This window comes from Filicampus tigris, chromosome 13 (assembly GCF_054856515.1).
Source record: "Filicampus tigris isolate MCC_2025a chromosome 13, RoL_Ftig_1.0, whole genome shotgun sequence".
NCBI lineage: Eukaryota > Metazoa > Chordata > Actinopteri > Syngnathiformes > Syngnathidae > Filicampus > Filicampus tigris.
The window spans coordinates 7,359,554-7,379,436 of NC_141229.1; the positions used below are offsets into that span (position 1 = coordinate 7,359,554).

The window sequence follows — 19,883 nt, forward strand, 5'->3', positions numbered from 1 at the left end:
TTTTTTTTTTTTTTTTAACTCTGAACTTTGGAAATACAGAGACAACATTGTTAAATTAAATTGTGTTTTCATGTCGACAAACAACCAGTAGAGAGAACAAGCAAAATCCACACAGGAAGGCCGTGGCCGATATTTGAACCATGAACCTCAGACGTGCTAACCACCCGCCACTGTGCTGCCCAGGTCAAATTTGGAAAAACTCACAAAGGACAGTTATTCGTTGGATAATGAAAAGCTCTTTGTCTGTGTTTCCATTGCCATGAACTACTCAACACACAACAGCTTTGCATTGCGCAAAAGAAGTTGAACTTTTGGTGATTCATCATTGCATTCTCTTTGATTGATGACTCGCATTACAAAAAAAAAACCATTGGTACATAACTAGGCATGGACCGATACCAGGTATTGATATCGGACCGATACCGGCCTTATTTTAAGGTATCGGATATCGTCGAGGATTTTTTTATTTTTTGCGCTGATTCAGAATCTTCCCTTGTTTTTTTCTCTGTTCCTCCATGGTTGACTAATCACAAATTTAACCATAAGCATTTTTTCTGCGGAACCCTTCCCCAGTTTTTGGTTGAAAAGAGCACAAAAAAGCGCACATAGGTGATGTGCGCTTTTTTGTGCTCTTTCTGAAACACTCTGACATGTACAAAGTAAATAGAAAGTGGAGTTAAGGTCTCAAGTTGAAGTGATATATCTTGACTGAGAGACAATCTTTGCTTGTTGGGGAGGAGCTAAGTTTAACCTGGGTTGTTAGTGGAAATATTCACATGGGCATGTTCACATACACTTCCAGTGGATTCCCCCCCCTCCCCAAATCAAATCTGTCAGCCCTTTTATTTTCAATTGGAATATGAGTTTGACATATTAAACTGTTTTGGTATCATACTTTGGGGTATATTTACAGTTTAAAGAAAGAAGACAAGAAATTGCTCACAGTTTTTTTTTTTTTTTTTTTTTTCCACAAACGCAACAATGTCACTCCGTCAAAGATCAAAAAGAAAGCAAATCTTCATTCCAGTTGACAGAACGAGACGCTTTCTAATCTTCAAGTGTGTAGCGGCGGGCGTGCACCTGCATGCGCATTCCGCGAGGCCAAAAGCGAGCGTGCCTTGTCGTCGCGCGTTAGCATCTGGCCCCCTTGTTTGACATGCGGGCGATTATTCACGTGGCAAACAGGTTTCACTCTCCACTGATCTGCGGATGTTAGCTTCTATTAGGCGCAAGCCAGCAGAAGTGTTGGGATTTGTTGTCTGAGGTCTGACATCACTTTTTTCTTGGCTGCTCTTTTTTTTTTTTTTTTTTTTTTCTTGTTGTGTTTTGTTTGAAAACGCCCGCGGGCTCGTTGCTGCGCAGGTGCGAGCCCGGTCTTGGAAGGATAATAACTCAGGGAAAAAGGGAAAAAAAAAAAAAAAGGTTGGACTTTCCGAGCAGCCTTGACAACGACGGCCCGGATTAATCAGGCATGAAAGTGTTCAAATGAGCTGATGAGTGACAGGAGCAATCAATAGTGAGAGATAACAGAATCTTCTGCACTTCTTCCGGATGGTCGCGAAGTCAAATAACTAATCAATTGGAGCGATTGCCAGAGGAGGAAAACGAGCTTTCCTCTGCCTGAGGTAGCATCAGGCCGATTTCAAGTTCATATGAAATGTATGAAAAATATCCATTTACGAGGGTGTCCCACAAAATTAGCAGTATTACGTTATCTAATAACATTTAACAGCGTTCGTTGAGCCAAGGCACATATTTTATCTTAAATCTTGGATAAAACATCCAAACATTTAAAAAAAAAAAAAAAAAAATTCAACAAATATATGCTCCAAATGGCAATATTGGAGTTTTTGCACTGTAGCTGGAAATTTTGCAGCGGTCTCAAATTTACTCAAGATAAAATCTGGGCTTGTTTAGTTGATAACAAAACTGTTATTCTGTTACATGAAAGGCAACAGGTGGACACGCAGGTTAGATTTGCATTGCGTCATCTAAGCATTTCATGCTTCTGCCCGTCACTATACATCACCGGCATAGCAAGATGAACAACGAAACATTATTCGTAGCAAATTTTTCTCACCAATCAAGTGAAATTGGATCATTTGGCCACATTAATGTGCCGCAGAACCTTGCGACACAAAGGCTCTCAAATTTTAACTTTTTTTGGGGGGCTTTTTTTTTTCCACAATTTAAAACAGACAGAAAATGGATGGATTGGAGGGAGGTGACTCCCCTTTAGCAGGTAAAACATGCTTTGTAAGGGTTTGAATCTAGTGATGAACGTGTCCTTTGTTGTCTGGGCAGTTGCTGTTTTGCATCACGTTGTGACCTGGCGGTTCGCGTGTCTGACTCGCATGAATGTTATTTTTTGATGAAAAAAATCGGTCAAAAAAGGGAATGGTGCGACAACCAGGCCATACGAAACTGAGTGTTAATAAAACTTAATCCCTTTATCATCATTTCAAACTCATTTTAAAACATTAGATTACATTTGGTTGCAGTTTACAGATCACTTTCCTATGAGCCATTTGATGACATTTTTGACTCAGTGACGCGTAGATACTCAAAGGTTTTTAGGTACATGTTGTATTTAGAAGCCTAGCGTTGTTTGCTATACACTGTATGGACTCTTTAGAGGAGAACGTGCTCGATTGCGTCTCACGTAGGGCCTCTCCTCTTACGCCATCGTCTTTCACATCCTCCAGCTCGAGAGTTTGTACCCGGCAGACATCTTGTAAAGGAGAGGGTGGGGGGGGGCTACGCCCTCTTTATGGCCTGTTGTTCAAGATGAAGGCTCGAACTGCAACAACAAAGGCCTCAGAGGGGGTTATATGGACGACGAGAGCAACGTCCTCCTGTGATCAACAGGTGTGATGTTTCTCCTCAAAGAGCCTCTTACTGTGAATTGTGATTCTGATCCATGATGCACACAAGACCAGAAAATACACTTGCAGGCACGCATTGTGTCTCACAAGAAGTTGCAGACCTCAGTACAACGAGCGTCAAAGGACTAGCTGCGCTTATGTGGCGTTTTCTTGCCACGTCGATCTTCTACTAAGGTCTGTGTGTGTTGTACACGTGTGTGGACTCGTTTTTTATGTCCCACCTTATGTGGCGTCTTCATGCCAAGGAACTATGGGAGTCAGTTGAGGAGCTTCATTTGGACAAACATAGTGCTTTGCTGTCATCCTTTGGCATCTCTGTGTCAAGGAATCGTGTTGAAGTCAGTTGAGGGGCTTGATTTGGCCAAAAGCAGTGCTTTGCCGCTATCTTGTGGCATATCGGTGCTGTCCAAAGGAGCTAAGTTGAAGTCAGCTGAGGAGCTTAATTTAGACGAAAGTAGTGCTTTTCCTCCACCTTGTGGTATCTTGGTGCGGTGCTAAGGAACTATGTTGTAGTCATTTAGACAAAAGTAGCGTTTTGCTGCCATCCTGTGGCATCTCTGTGCGAAGGAACTGTGTTAAAGTCAGTTGAGGAGCTTCAGTTGGACAAAAGTAGTACTTTTCCACCATCTTCCGGCATCTCGGTGTGGTGCCAAGGAACTATGTTGAAGTCAGATGACGAGCTTCATTCAGAAAAAAAGTAGTGCTTTGCTTCCATCCTGTGGCATCTCCGTGGAAAGAAACCGTATTAGTTAGTTGAGAACTTCGGTTGGGCAAAAGCAGTGCTTTGCCGCCATCTTGTAGCATCTCGGTGCGGTGCCAAGGAACTATGTTGAAGTCACATGAGGCGCTTCATTTAGACAAAAGTACTGCTTTGCTGCCAACCTGTGGCACCTCTGTGCCAAGAAACCATGTTAAAGTCAGTTGAGGAGCTTTGCTTGGACAAAAGTAGTGCTTTTCTTCCACCTCATGGTATCTTGGTGCGGTGCCGAGGAACTATGTTGTAGTCATTTAGACAAAAGTAGTGTTTTGCTGCCGTCTTGTGGCATCTCTGTGCCAAGGAACTGTGTTAAAGTCAGCTGAGGAGCTTCAGTTGGACAAAAGCAGTGCTTTTCCGCCATCTTGTGGCATCTCGGTGCAGTGCCAAGGAACTATGTTGAAGTAAGATGACAAGCTTCATTTCGAAAAAAAAAAGTAGTGCCATTTTTAATGACTGCAATCAACACGTATACAGGAAAATCATCTCAAGCAGAAATCCTGTGTAGTGGCCATCTTTCCCCAGAGCATTTTTTTTTTTCTTCAACCATAGCCCACACTGAACGACACTCAATGCGTGTTTCATCGCCGTGAACACTGCACGCGCTGTGTGTGCGCTTTGAACGGAGCAGATGGCTGGTATTCTATTAAAGAAAGACGCCTCCATGTAATTTATTTTTGATGGGAAAATATTTCAGTCGTGAATAAAAGATGGCGGCACAGAGGCAGCTACGCAACGCGGTGTAAAATGCGAGAAGGCAAAATGACAGACGTTATTTATTTACTATTAACAGATTGTGTCCAGGTTATTTATTTCTGTTCAACAACAGAAAGAAAAACAAAGTTTATTTCAGCCATTTTTTGGTGCGTTTTCGCCCTTTAACCAAATTGAAAACTTGCAAAATATGGACATACTCGCTTAACTGTGACAATATCCTGTCCGAACAACAAAAAGCGTGTAGCTAGCTCGTTGCTAGCTAGCTGGCACCGAACTTGCCTCGACCTCAGACTACACCCGCGAAGCTTTTTAGTACCATCCCAGCGGTTGATTCTCAATTTTGCTACGCAATGTGTTTTGATGAGGGGCAAAATGCTCATTTTGAGCCTTGCTATCGCATGAAAGGAATGAATCTCCAAATTTTGTTTTTATTTGTTTATGAAACATGAAACTAAATATTCTTGTTGGATTTCAGATACTTTTGGGGTTTTCTTTTTTCATTGAAAAAAACTTGTTGGGGATGAAGACAAAATTTTAATAATTGGGATTACGTATTTTTCATTGGACAGTGACAATTTTATATACGTAGGAAAATTTTCCATAAATTCCATTGGAGGAGAGGATATTTTGGAAACTTTTGTTCAATTTTGATTTTTTTTTTTTAAATGCATAATTTTGTTGATCTAATTTCCAAAGCTGAAAACGATCCCTTCCGTGACATTACGTCAAGGTTCTACTCAACAAGTGAAGTTATTCACTGTAATCCAAATTGTCACCATCATAAATCTTTTATTAAAGTAGAAATCAACCCAAACATATTTTTTTCCAAGAATATGTTCTCAGCGGGCCCACTAGTTGAAACACGGCATTCTGATTAATATTGCGTTCGTGGAATATGAGTTAAGCAGCAAAATCAACCCCTCAGGGAGCGGCCATTTTGTCATTTCTGCCTAAATGAAAAATCTACAACTACCCAGGGCTCAGGTAACGACCAATCAGAGCTCGCCTGTTTTCTGAGCCTGAGCTCAGTTGTGATGTCATTTTCAGTTGACAGAAGTCAAGACAAAAACGGGCGAATTAACACTTATTCCACAAACGCAATATTTATCAGAATGCTTTGTTTTAACTAGTGGGCTTGCATAGAACATATTCTTGAAAAAAAATATGTTTGTGTTAACTTTCCCCTTTTAAGGCTACAGGCAACGCTTTAAGTAAAAAACAGAAATTCAACTTTATATAATCTAACAAAAGAAAACTCAATCGTCACTGGCATCTTTCTGTGGCGGTAGCACACAAAAAAAAAAAGCCATTAAAAGATTACAAAATAACGACTTTTTGAGACTTTTTTTTTTTTCACAGAATATCTTCATTGAACTTTTGGCACATAAAACTGTGAGGGAAACCGCATGACGTTAAAGTGGAATTTCTGTGTTGACTGCAGAGCGGTGTGAGACGCAAACCCCAGATGCTTCCAGGGAAAATGATCAACTCTGTCTACAGTGACGAGGAAAGGGGAAGCCAAGACAAAGAAAGCAAGGAGGAGACCATCTTGGCCATGTTGGGCATCATCGGGACCATTCTTAACTTGCTGGTCATCATCTTTGTCTACATCTACACCACGCTGTAGAGCCGTTCTACATCGGCAACAGCCATGACCGGCCATGCCGAGATATCGGCGGGAGGGCGGACCAAACACGGGAACGGGATTGAAGACGATGCGGTGTAGGTGCAAATACCCTGAATACTGGGTTGCGCGTACGGAACGCACAAGGCTACGAGTGACTTTAAAGTGCAGCTCCCCTCCGCAGATGGATCGCAAAGGACTGCGATGACTTTTTTTTTTTGGGGGGGGGGGAGCATTTTATAAGACCAAATGTTCTTAAATATGTGTTTCAGATTTCCTTCTGCGGAATGAACGGTGTGAAATGAACTGACTTTTTCTAGAAGAGTTTCTTAAAACAAAAACAGTCTTTTTTGAGCAGACGTGGGAAAGACAGCTGTTGAATTTCAATTTCATTTGGAGTTTCCTTACATTATCCGTCAGGAAAAATGTAACCGTGTGTTTCTTAGGTGAAATTGGTGTCAGTTTAAAGTGCTGAAACGATCAAAACGCCGTCCTGTCCTCTTTCTTCCGATAAACTACTTGAAGTCCAGTTTGCGTCAAATTCAAGATGTGATTCGCCAATTGACAGAATTTTTGAACCAAATTATTGACCAAAATGGCCCGAAGCGTTAAATCCATCAAAATCGGAAAATCTTGAATTTGACGGGTCGGTATCTTAAAGCAATGCATGAGTAAATACCGTTGTTAAAAAACCCAGGCTACGTGTAGACAAGGCCTAAAATAAGGTGAACTTTGACCCATTTTTCACATTGGTTTTGCTCAATCAGGTCAACTTTTTGGAACTATGGCCACGCTTTGGTTTTTATTTTGTTTTTTTGTATGTGGTTTTTCGCTTTATTTACTATATTTTTTACTTTATTTTCTTTATTTATTTACAGGAACTTTTATCAGTGTTTACTATTCAATTGGCAGTAAGTTTATAACATTTGATTAATAAACTGTCAACCAATGATGTCACAAAAACGTAATCAATTCTGTAAGAAAATCTTTTCTTTTCTTCTTTTTTTTTTCTTTTAAATCAACTTAGCATGAAATCCTGGCGTGAAACATTTGTCATTTTCGGATTCAGGGATGCAAAATCAGTTGAAAAAGCAGACAACTGAGAAAATGTATTTTTTTATAACCCGGTGTGATCAAGTCTGTGAAATTACTTATGCTTAATACGCGTTGCTTTTGTATCTGATATCAAAAAGCTGGCTTGTGCATCTACGCCTTATGTAAATTCCCAGCGAGAGTTCATTGATCAGGTTATTACCGTCCAGTGAATTTCTTCATCCTGTATGTATATATCGGCATAGTATGAACAAGCCACACTTTTAATGCTCATCGATTGGGGTAATTTTTTATAAATGCACTAATTTATTGTATTGTGCAATCCAACAGTTATATACGGGGTATGACCCGAAGCAAAATCCTAATTATCCTTTAAACTAGTGCTGACGCTTCATTATCAAGGCTAATATAGAAGTTTTCCAGAATTGGAACAGATGTGATCTGAAACATTTCTACACTTATATACAGTGGAGGTGTTGAAACAATTTTTTTTCTCGTACTGGTTGACTTTCAAGTTGTTCTGATTTCAAAATAGATTTTTTAAAACATGACATTTTTCCAGTAACAATATTACAACCTCTATTTACGGTACAGGCAATGTTTTACATTTTAACATTCCTATCAATCGGACTAGAAAAGACTTTCAGTACTGTGCAAGCTCAATTTTGTGAGTCTAATAACAAATCCAATTCTTGCTATAATTATAATTTTAAAAAGGTGTGAAAGAATGTATAAATTTCAAAGTTTATGATTTTTTTTTTTTTGTCAGGGTGAAAACAGAAAATCACAGAACATTCCCTTACACGGGTGGCAAAAATTCGGGCGAAATTAAACCAATGTCTTTGTATAAGTAGTTATATAGTCTATCTGTTTAAATATGTTGTTTAAATATGTTATTTTTGTTTGAATACATTTCAAAAAATTGAACATTAAGCCTATTTCATTTCATTTGATGGTCATTGTCAAAGTATAGAACGGCTCCCTCTATTGGTATAAGAATCCCTGCCGAATTACAATTCAGGTTTTTAAACAAATCTATGTACAACCTTTATTTACATTTTATGTGCAATACATTTGAATTGAACCAAGCAACAATCAACAACTAATCGATTATCAAATTAATTTATTAATATTTTTAAAATTGATTATTCATTTGGAGACCTTGTCTAATTTAAAATTGTCCGAAACCTTGGGATGTCAGCCTTTTGGTAGTAAATATTCTTGGATTTTTGTTGTCCTTCATGAAAGCAGACTGTTTTGTTTTTTCAAAATAAAACATTTGCAAAGATCAACTTTTACTTTGGAAAACCATTACCAACATTTTTGCTAATATTCGCTATCAATTTGTAGTAATGTCCTGTTTTTTTTTGTTTTTTTTTAAGACAAGTACGGAAATGAAAACTTTTTTTTTTAATCCAATTGGTCAACAAAATAATCAACAATTTCATTAATTATTAAAATCATGAATTGCAGCCCGACTTCGTTTATGGTCATGCCGGCAACGACAGCCCCGTTTGAGGCCACCGTGGATAAAATGGAAAAATGTAACACGATGTGGCTGCCCGGTGAGATTTATTAAAAGCTTTTTAAAACTGTCAAAAAATTTGCCATGACAGTCACGATGAGAAACTTAGTCAAAATGAATACAGAAGGAAAAATAGGGCCAAAATTCCACACAACTATGTAGTGTAAACGTCGCCTGATAGTTAAACCACTGAAACAAAGTCTCGCGATATTTTCCGGTATTTTGAACGTAAAGACATATTTTTCCAGAAAATGTGTGGTTGAATCCCCAACTGTATTCACTTTTGGGGATATTCGACATTGGAGGTTCCGCTGTAGTATGCAGGTGTACCTAATGTTTCGCCCAGAAAAAACGACGACGTATAGCTCAAGTCAAGACTACATCATCAAAAACCTCATTCCTTCAAAAAGTGCCTGAGACCTATTTATGTCTCACCATCACCTTCTCTTTCAAGGAAGCAAAATTTGACCAAACGGGGACTTGCTGATAAAAGCGTGAGAAGATATCTGCGGTATAAGCATCCGAGCACCACGGGACTGCACTCCTCTAATGTGGATCCATAAAACATTTTGTTGAAAAAGGAAGGCCTATTAAGCACACAGACATGCAGAATTTTGAATGTATTCCTAATTATCGCCAGTGTTGACTATCCCTTTGCTTTAGCTATCTTTCAAAAATGTATTGACACTATTCTACTGTTTAAGTGTACAGTATGATATCGAATGGCACTCCCTTGACTTGGGAGCTGCAAATTTAAGGTTGTTGTTTTGTTTTTTTTCATACTGCAATCTTTTTGTAGAAGAAAAACATCCAAGGAATAAAGTGATGTTGGTGTACAAGGATGGAAATGACTTCTCATTTGTTCTGATTATGATTATTCGTCCAAACTTGCTAACATTTTGCATTTTGAGCAAAATGTGAAAAAAAAAAAAAAACGATGAATTTAAGGCTGTGTGTTTTGTGTTTTTAAGTTTAGCTATGCAAGTGTGAAAAAAAAAAATGGGGGCTGAAATGATAACTCGATTAGATTATGACAAAAGTCGAAGCAAAATGTCTGCCTTGAAGTTTCGCAGTCGTCGGTTTTTCGGCGTGGACTAACGTTACCAATGTTGCCACAGTTTCCTTCAAAAGTAACTTAGTTACTTTACTGATTACTTGCTTTCAAATGTAATGTAGTTAGTTACTTTACTGATTACTTGCTTTAAAAAAGTAACTAAGTTAGATTACAAGTTACCTTAATAGTTACATTCAGCAGCTACAGACAATTCTGCTCAACATAAAAATGACACCCGGTTTTGCCACTTAATTTTTAACACTTGTTCTGTTCTGTCTCGCTTCTCGTCTCCGATCTTTTTTCGGACACTTATAATATGCATTCTGATTTTCCATTTTCTGGGAAATGGTTTGTCATATTTGAGTAACATATTTAGTTGAGACATAAATAATAAAATCAGCAGGGGTGGAACAAAACACGATTTTAATCGGAAAATCGTTTTATATTTAAAAGATGCGAGGGTATCGAATCGTTCCACTTTGATTAATTTCGAGATTTGTATCGAATTGTCTTCTATTGGAGATGTACAGTATATCTTTTTAAGGAAAATGGCACATTTACAGTACTGACAAGTTCATTCAAATGGATGTAAAATTAAAACAAAAGTCATACCATATCGAATCAAATGGTAATCCTACCCAGTCGAATCAAATTGTTCCACTCTCATATCGAACGTCCTTGAATCGTTTCGCATCTCGTGTCAAAAACTGTATGGAATTTTCTTTTGCGGAATTATGCACACAAGGTGTAATTCTTTATCCTTTGTCCCCAAATGTCAGGGCACTACTTTTATTCAAGCAACTGAACAAAATGCATATTATCGTTTTTAAATTTGACTAAGAACAGCTTAAAATGTTCCATAAATATCACGTGCAGTTGTATTTCCATTGTTTTCTATGGGTTTCGTATCTGATGGATTCAAACTATTGTGCCAGTGGTGCTTTGGAAAGGAAATCAATCTCTGACAAGTACGTGAGACGAGAAGATGGAGGAGGTAAACCACGGTGAAAGAGTTACAGTACATCCAGGCTGACGTATTTCTGTTGAGCTTCAAATCCATCTGCGGGACGGAACACGACGGTGCCAAACACTGGAACACAAAACCAAATCTCTTGGAAAAAAAAAAAATATTTTTTCTTTTTTTACCTCTGCCTGTTTTTGTACTCCCTTCCTTTAAGTTAAGGTCACATACTGTTTAAGTCAGAATCATTCCCTGATCCTCTCTGGTAACAGCTGAATTAATCTCTTTTGGTGGAGAAATTTAGCTCTTTTTTTTTTTAAACAGCATAAATTAGCATCAAAAGGGTATTTGAGGCACCCCAGCTGCTTGAATTCACGCTTGCCCTTCAGCTGCCTTTAAACTCTGTTTCACCTGGACCCAGCAAGCGCACACTTCAAAATCTCTGTGAGCTACAACTCGCAGAATTCTAATGTGAATCAGCAACCAATTGTACATTTTTATAGATGCCCACATACCTTTCACGGCTGAATTTTGTCTTTGAGATTCATGTTTAACCATCGCTATAAGTACTGCGATCCAATTGGAGCCATTTTGAAATCTGACAGCGATTAAAAAAAATATTATCGTCATTCTTTCAGCCTTAAATTTGTTGACTTTTTCAAGTGACACAAATCATACGACAATGAAAAATTTTCAAAAGGGTCTTCTTCCGTACAGGTGGTCCAAAGCTGTCCGTGGTCAAATTTGTCGACGAAAACGGATTTGACAGAGAAATCAAGAAAATTGTGGGACTGTCGTAAGAGTAGATGAGTTCAATTCATGCATAGTGTGGATGTATTTTTATGGGACAGGCGGGAATGTTGCTGACGTTTGAAACATTCCTGAGAACTGTCTGCTGCCACCACGTTTGCGCGGGTTCACGCCGGCAAAGGGAAAAAGTCATGGAAGAATTGTGAAACAGTAAAAGAGTGAAATACGATATCACGTTGTTGTTGTTGTTGTACATGTTTTCATTGAAAGAAATGAGTGTTGTAAAATACCAATTACACTCTCTTTTCTCTGAAAATTCATTAGGGATTCATAATTGATTTATGGATATCAGACAGGATATTCATCATAATTTGATAGAGACAATTATTAATATAATTGTAATATATTTTATTTTTTTAGTTAGATTTTTTCTTTTGGGGGGAGCGTGATTATCCAAACCCCGACACAACCCGCAAAACACCGATTGGAGGCTTATCCTCATTTTTAAAAATAATTTTTGGAGTTTAAAAAGAAAAAATAAACATTTTTCAATGCATCTATAATGGTTGTCAATATGTTAATATACGAGGATTTTTTGCTATTCGAAGGACTACCCGGTCCCTATATGTTGCAAATAGTGGGGGTATACTGTATAATATATATTATTATAAATTACTTTCTAAATAATCAATTTGCCCAACAATTAACTGAATTGTGAATTGGAATTTTTATTTTTAAAAAAAAAAAAAACATTTCATGCAGTTATAATTTCTTTCATGCCTGATAAATACGTCATGTTTTCATCAATTTTCGCCATTACAATTTTAATTCAATCCCATTTTTATTGATTGAGTTACACTAATTCAAGCACAAATCAAAATCGCATCTTATCTAATTGCCTTAAATTCACAGTAAGTTAACAGTGCATTAAGCCATGCCACACAATGCTTTGTAAAATAAAAGAATCTGTCAGTCGCCAAGATGCCATTTCAATAATAGGCAATTTAATTAAATGGTTTGACGTTTTAATTAAATACACATTTAATTATCTATTTAATTGGCTCAAACAACCCTCTGGCTAAAGTGTTAGTAAACTACTGAAGTTGTTCACAGAAAACTAATATTACAAAACAGTCATTGGGCGGCAGTAAATGCCTCCCCTGCGCTGATGCCGACTGCGGATCAGGGGAGCTTCATTTGACGCCGCCGAGGCAACAAACGTGTCGAAAATCCGCCCGACGTCCACGTTTCAAAAGAAGGCCTTGACGTGACGAACATGAGGGACCTGATCAGAACGCACTGGGCCTGTGCGGCGAACCTCGGGCTGAAACGTAGGACTCAGCAGCCCCAGTGTACACAGATATACCGACCCGGCAGATCGTCCATGCGGACGTCCCATCAAGATGAGCTGACAAGTTGAAGAAAAGCTGAGCGGGACATTAACCCATCCGCCGCACGGGCCGCGCCGAATCACGCGACATGCTAACAACTAGCAGCGCCGAGCGCTCGCTTTTGTTATTCAAACCAACTTCCGGCTGTGATGGCAAAAACATACGAAAATTGAGTTTGAAGCGGAAAAATAAACATTGTTCCCAACATTTGCAGCCTTTAAAAAAAAAAAAAAAAACAATCCTATCAACATTTCATGACAAACACAGTCCTTCAAGCAGGATCACACTGGACGTGGAAATAATTGGACTTGACTGCGAAAAAGGGTCAAACGTATAATCTGTTTGCGCCGTTGCTCTAATTAGATCTGAGCGGTGTGCTCCGAGAAGCGGATTGCGTTAAAAGCATTTCTTTTTTTTTTTTTTTTCCAATGCGACCCGAAGGTAACAAGTGCGCATAAAGCATGCATCGGAAAATGTGATGCAATTTCATCGCTGCGGGTTTGCACAATAGGCTGAGAAGCGGAGGGGCGAGGAGCCTGCATCTGGAGCGGAGCGTTCGATCTGATGTCCACATGCACTTCTCAGATGGATTACACCATCTTTTTCCATTCCTCAGATCTAAAAGTACCCGTGTATCACACGTTACACGCTTTTCACCTTAACTGCAGCTCACTGACTAGAATCAAACCGTTCTGGCTTTTAATACTTAAGGGCATTATATACAGTCCGTTTTGGTCATATCATCAAATGATTAAGAGTGATATTATACAAGGACAAAAAAAAAAAAAAAAAAGCGAAATACTGTCCTGCTAACAGGAAAAAAAAATAAAAATAATGATCTCAGTGCATGGACTATTGTTTTCATAGAGACATTAAAGATCTAATAGCTAACCAAAACAGCAGCACCTAAGGAACATATAAATATTCTGTCTTTAATAGCATCCCAGTAGACTGTGACGTGCATCTGGGGCTGCTCGATTAAGCCATTTTGAACCCAAACAGAATTTTCTGGATAAAGCGATGTTGAAAACGTTCAGTGCCTTTCAGACTTTTTAAGACTTTTGTCTCTCTTTTGTCCAATTTTCTGCTCTTTCAACCTGTCAAAAAAAATGGCAGTTTTTTTTCATCTTTCTGGTGTGAAAGGTTTATTTTCGACCGCTTGTCAAGATGCGGCTACTATTTTGGCCAGAAGGTGAGAGAAACCTTCCACAACTACAACAGGGGCTAAACCCACAAAAAAAAAAAACGATAAATTTGTCACAAAAATACAGTACAAATGACTGAAAATCGACCCCTCTGAAAAGTGTCTCCTTTTTGCAATTCCCTGGAGTGGGTTACTTACAAAACACTGATCTCAGAAGTAGGTAGCGTAAACAACAAGAACAACGTCTGTCCACCCTTCCCTCATCACCTCGCGTTTTTGTAGTGAAGATGAAAGTAAGTGCTGCTGTCAAAATAAGTGAGGAGAGGCTGACAGGCTTCTGAGGAATAACAACCAGAGGCGAAGATGTAAAAGATTAATGAGCGGACGCCGTCAAGAACAAATCACTCACATAAAAGCTCCGTCAACACGAGCAGCGTGACTGCCCACCGCCAGCCCGCGGCATCAAAACACCCGTTCGTCTCTCAATCTCTCATATTTTTCTGTCTTTGCAGCACTACGTAGGTGTGACGATGTCCTCGACCGCGCTTCGTCAAATGTGAATATAAATGTACACATTCCCGACTACACGCTGCTGTCAAAATGATCACACAAACTTCACACCATCCGCTGCGAAAGTGAAACGACGGATGTTTAAAAAAAAAAAAAAAAAAGGATTTCTTGTAACCTCTTGTAAAAATATATCGGCGCTGTCCTGTGAAAAACACGTCCGTTTTTTTTTTCAATTTTCTTATTTTTATGTGAATGGTGTTACAGACATTCCACCTTACAGACATCGCATGATTTTTTTTTTTTTTTTTTTTTAAATCCCAAATTGGACATAAGTGGTTTTTACAGGACGGCGACGGTAGGAGTAGTTCAAGCATCATATATCTATCCGATATGCACTACTATGAAGAAAAAAAAAGCATAACATCAGACACAGAGTAAAATAATTAATAAGCCATGGAGAAGCTGCTGAAAATGATGAAAGCAAGGTGAAAAGGGCAAAACAGTGAAGAAGATCAAGTTTAGTGAAATTTAAAACAAAAACAAACAGTGAAGAAGATAAAGTTAAGTGATTTTTTTTTGAATGTATGAAACATTGAGAAAACTTGAATTGTAATGTCTTATTTGTGGCAATTATGTCATTTATCGATAAATCGACAAATTACTACAGTGCAAAATGATGACATTTGCATAAAATGCTAAATATCTGTCGATCCAATCTAGCCAATCAGATCTGTGCAAAGTCAGAATTTTCTATCACTTCAGCACACTTCCTTGGCATAAATTACTATTAGGCAGAACTTAATAAGACACCTTATTAAAAATGAGCACAAAAGCATAAATTGGGAAGTTTTTCAGCAAACAACTGATAATAGATTCCGCAGGGGAAAAGAGTGTTTTCACTGAATATACTTTTTGCGATGTTTTTGTTTTGGTGGTGTGCCATGACATTTTTCAAACATCGAATATATGCTCAATAAACGTTTACAAGCACTGTTGTAATGTACACAAATCAAGATGTTGTGTGACTGGCAGAAGACTAGTCCAGCCTAGCCCAAAGTCATCTGAAATGGACAGAGGGACAATCAGGACAACACAGGGCAACCTTCCGTGCAATCACACTCTTACATCGGGATCGGCGCCGCTCTGCAAAGTGACAGACGGCGAAAGGTCAGCCACGAAGAGTCCTCGGCGGCATGCGACGCAAAAAGGCTGCCGTGACCTTCAGGCGGTGGCGTTACCAAAGGGGGAGAGTTATGTTGGTGGGGGGGGGGGGGCAAGGGTGGCTGTGGTTAATGCCAACGCGGCGCTGTGATTAGCGAGGTTTTGTATTCATGGCTTGATGATGGTGAAAGGTGAAAGGTCATTTTGGATAACTTTTCACCCAGCAGTTTTGACAGTATAAAATGGGGGTGTAACGGTACGCTAAATCACATTTCGGTTCGGTTCGTTTTTTTGGAAACTTCGGGTCGGTATATTTTCAGTACAAAAAAAAAAGCAGATCTTTTTTTTTTAAATATGTTTATTTTGAAAAGATGACAAGTAAATGGTACATTTTTTAGAAAAAAAATAAATAAAAGCGAACCATTCGGGTGATATTCTAAGAAATGACACCAGAATAAAAAATACACTAACGATAAAGATCTCTTCATTTTGGAAATTATTATTCTTTAAACACTCAGCAGCAAAAGCCTATGACACATCTTAAGTATTCAAGTTAAAGCCAAGTTGTCATTACAGTACATGTATAAACTTTTTGTGATAAAAAAAAAAATGCATACAATAACAGTTACGATTATTGCTAACTATATTAAAACTCTTTTTATAATGAAAAAAAAATACAGTAACTTTAAAAAGTCTTTATGAAATTGTATATCCTTTTTAGGCATTGAAATCTTTAAATGTTCAACCGCATATTGTAACGAATTGGGTGATCTGTGTTATGGACGGATTGTGTTTTGCTGAGTTATGATGTTTCCGAGGTTCATGAATGCATCGTACGGCAAGCGAGTGGAGCAGCGGAGAAAGAAGAGCGCGAGCAGTTGTACTTGGATTAATAAATAACGTGATAATTAAACTACGTCTACGCTACAATATGATAAATCTCGCTATTTAAGTTTGGCGTTTTGGGCTAAAAAGACTGCTTGCTTCCTCGTCAAAGAAACATTCACAATCGGATGATGCCGTGCACGTTAGACGCGCTAGCTGCAACATAGCCGCCGATTTCATGTAGCAATGTCGGCACACAACTTTCGGACTTATCCACGCACCCAAAGCCAGAATGTTCCCAAACAGGAGAGAGATTGCAGTGTACCTTCGATTTCTGGCTCTTTCCTGGCTCTCTCTTTTGTGCCGCCACCCTCCTCTCCCGCGAGCAACAGTCACTAGCGTCCGTGCGTAAACTCGCGCTAATAAGTGGACCGAAACGAACGCAAGTGGACCATACCGAAACGTATTAATACACCCACGTGTACCGTTACACCCCTAGTATAAAAGCCCCAAGACAAATGATATACGCGGCCACGATACTGTATATGTTAGACCGCAAAGGTGCCGGCATATCACACGAGCCGCATACATCCAAATCAAAGCACTGTTGAGCTGACCCACAACAGAAGGCCAGCGAGAAATGCGACTTAATTGCCCTGCTGCGTTGCTAAAATGTCACAATGGCGCCTTTGCTAGGTGGACCATCCCCTTATGCTAATAAATGTTCGCCTTACCTCAGTCAGCTCCATGGCACGGTACCGTTGAAAAAAAAAAAAAAAATCAAGGTGACACGCACCTGGCCACTGGCATAATTAACAGCTCTTACTGAGATCTAATTGAGCTGGGAGGCTAATTTTTAATGTGACAGCTCGTTTAGCGCGCGTGCTAATCAGACAGCAATGCAACGGTTCTTAAAAGGGAGTTTTACCACTGCGAATGTCATTTGCTCACGATTTTTTCTTTGCAGCCTTATTAACCACTACAGTGGTACCTCACAGCATGTTTTAATGAAGGAAAATAGCACTATATTTGATCATCATCAATCATAATAATACTTCCCGTAAATTATTTATTTATTTTTTTGCTAACTGCGCAAAATGTGTGTTAGTCACAAGAAATTACGGTAATTTAAAAAAAAGGGAGTACAAAGAAATGAACCGGTTTTATAAAATGTAATCACTTGGGACTGAAAGTGAGTACAACAAGTGGCATATTATTGTATGTGTGCCTTTAAGGGGCGTGGCCTAGTGAGTGACACCAGGAAATAAAGTTAGGTCGGCCTAACTTGGCTTAGCATCTGGGCATGTTTCTCATTCTCTCGCTCTTTTCATTTTGTGTTTGTTTTTGACCGTTTGCGCTAGACGGCTCAAAGTGCATCGCTAACCCCGCTTATCTTTTCATCTCGACTCCAGTGGCAGAACGGCCATAGTTCGCTTGTCACACTCGTAAGTGAATTTGGCTAATTTGCCGCGGCACACTTGATGATCTCTCACAACACACCGATGTGCCGTGGTTAGGAATCACTGCATTAGTGAGACGGACACCATTTGGGCAAATTCGGCACTCAACATAACATAAGAGTTCTTGCCATGTACTCTACATGCGTGCGATTCTCAATTCCAATGAAAGACGTTTCCCTCCGATGCATTTGGCTTTGATTCCAGCCAGCAATTAGGGAAGACCTCATCTCATTTATATGTTAATAAAACAGCTCTGATGTCATCTCAGGCAGTGCAGGGTATCACAAGCCGGCTGCCTTTTTGCAGCCATTCTCATTCATTCGCCTGCCTGAATGTACTAATCGGTAAAGAGAGGTCAGTGTCTGAGGCCATTCTGCTTTTAGTGTTTGTGTGCGTGTGTTAAGGGATTTAATTTACTATGACACATTGTTAGTAGCACTTTGGGCAATGGCAATATGTATGTGTGTTTATTTGTTTTTGGGATGCCTGCACAAGAAGCAGGCTGACCTTCGGTTGTGTTATCTCAGGAATTGTTCTTTATTTTTTACACATTTACCTTGAAAAAGTAATTTACTTACTTTACTGATTATTTGCTTAAATAGTAAGTTAGTGACTTTACTGAATGCTTGATTGGAAAAGTAACTAATTTACATTACAAGCTACTTTGACAGTTACATTCAGCAGATACCGACAAATTAATGTTCTACTTAATTGGAAGTGTATTTAAATATAGTTTTTTTTAAAATCAAAAATAAAATAAAGACAACCTTTTTGGCTTACCATAATTATTTAAATTTAAAAAACGAGTCTTTTATGGATTTCACCTAACATAACTGATGGCACTTGCAAATAGAAGCAAATATATTCTACAAAGTGATATTTTATGATATTAAAAGCATAACTTTAGTCAGATTACTTGTCTGGATAAAGTTACGCTACATTAGCCGTTTCTTAAAGTGGAAGTCAACCCACACATGTCTTTTTGCAGAATATGATCTACGTAGGCCCACTAGTTGAAATATGGCATTCTGATTAATACTGCCTTTGTGGACTATAAGTTAAGCAGCAAAATGCACTGACTTTTATCCATCTCAGGGGGCGGCCATTTTGTCACTTCTGTCGACTGAAGATGACATCAAAGTTGCTCAGGGCTTAGATAACGACCAACTGAAGCTTGGCCATGATTTGGTTGTTATCTGAGCCCTAAGTGACAAAATGGCCGCCCCCTGAGCTAGCTAAAAACAGGGGGATTTCTCTTATTCCACAAACGCAAAATGAACCAGAATGCCGTGTTCAGACTAGTGGGTCTGCATAGAACTTATTCTGGAAAAACTATGTTTGGGTTCACTTCCCATTTAAAAATGCACATTTTGGCCATAACCAATACAACCATTTTCGCGTTTTCACTCAAAATCGACTGCAGCCGTAATAACAGTCAGAGATATGATTTAAACCAGAGCCAACGTGGTGCCCGCGGGCGCCAGATAGCCCCCAAGGACCACATGAGTAGCCTGAAGGCCTATTCTAAAAATAGCTAACCAGTGATGGGACATTGGGATTTCCTAGGTTTTATGTAGAAGTGATCTTTTGAAAATCTGAACACTGGAAATCATTAACAGTGTCTTCACATAAATGATCATTCATTGTCTAACAGCAACATTATTAACGATAATTAGAGCAAATGTGTTATTCCAGAAGTGTGTGTCAAACTGGTAGCCCTTCACGTTAATCAGGACCCAAGAAATGGCTAGCCCTAGGGGAACCCACCCCACTATTTGAGAAGTTAAGGTGTACCCTTACCTTCCTGAGTGTGTGGGGGCTGTCTTTAATCCAGCCACACCGGGACATTAATGAGAAGCACAGTATTGATTTTCAATGAAAACACTGCACGCCTTTGTTGCATTTTCTTAACCTTGCCGTCCTCTCAACCTGAGGCTGCCCAATTCAATTTTTCTACACTGGATTGTTGCCCGACTCAAAGAGGGCTTTAATTTACTTTTAGCTGCTGCGAAAGGCATCTGTTGCTGCAGAAAAACAAAACAGATAAATACAAATTGTATTTAAAAAAA

General features: G+C 38.9%; 1 protein-coding gene across 3 annotated transcripts in view; it reads left to right on the forward strand.

The window, feature by feature from the left end:
• Positions 1 to 9,391, forward strand: part of tunar (TCL1 upstream neural differentiation-associated RNA) — a 105,683-nt gene extending 96,292 nt beyond the window's left edge. For all 3 annotated transcript variants that reach the window (XM_086049911.1, XM_086049910.1, XM_086049912.1), the window contains one exon: positions 5,798 to 9,391. In XM_086049911.1, the coding sequence (XP_085906037.1) occupies positions 5,798 to 5,983 (186 nt within the window). In that variant the 3' untranslated portion in view covers positions 5,984 to 9,391. The remainder of the gene's footprint in view (positions 1 to 5,797) is intronic.
• The last annotated feature ends 10,492 nt before the right edge of the window (positions 9,392 to 19,883 follow it).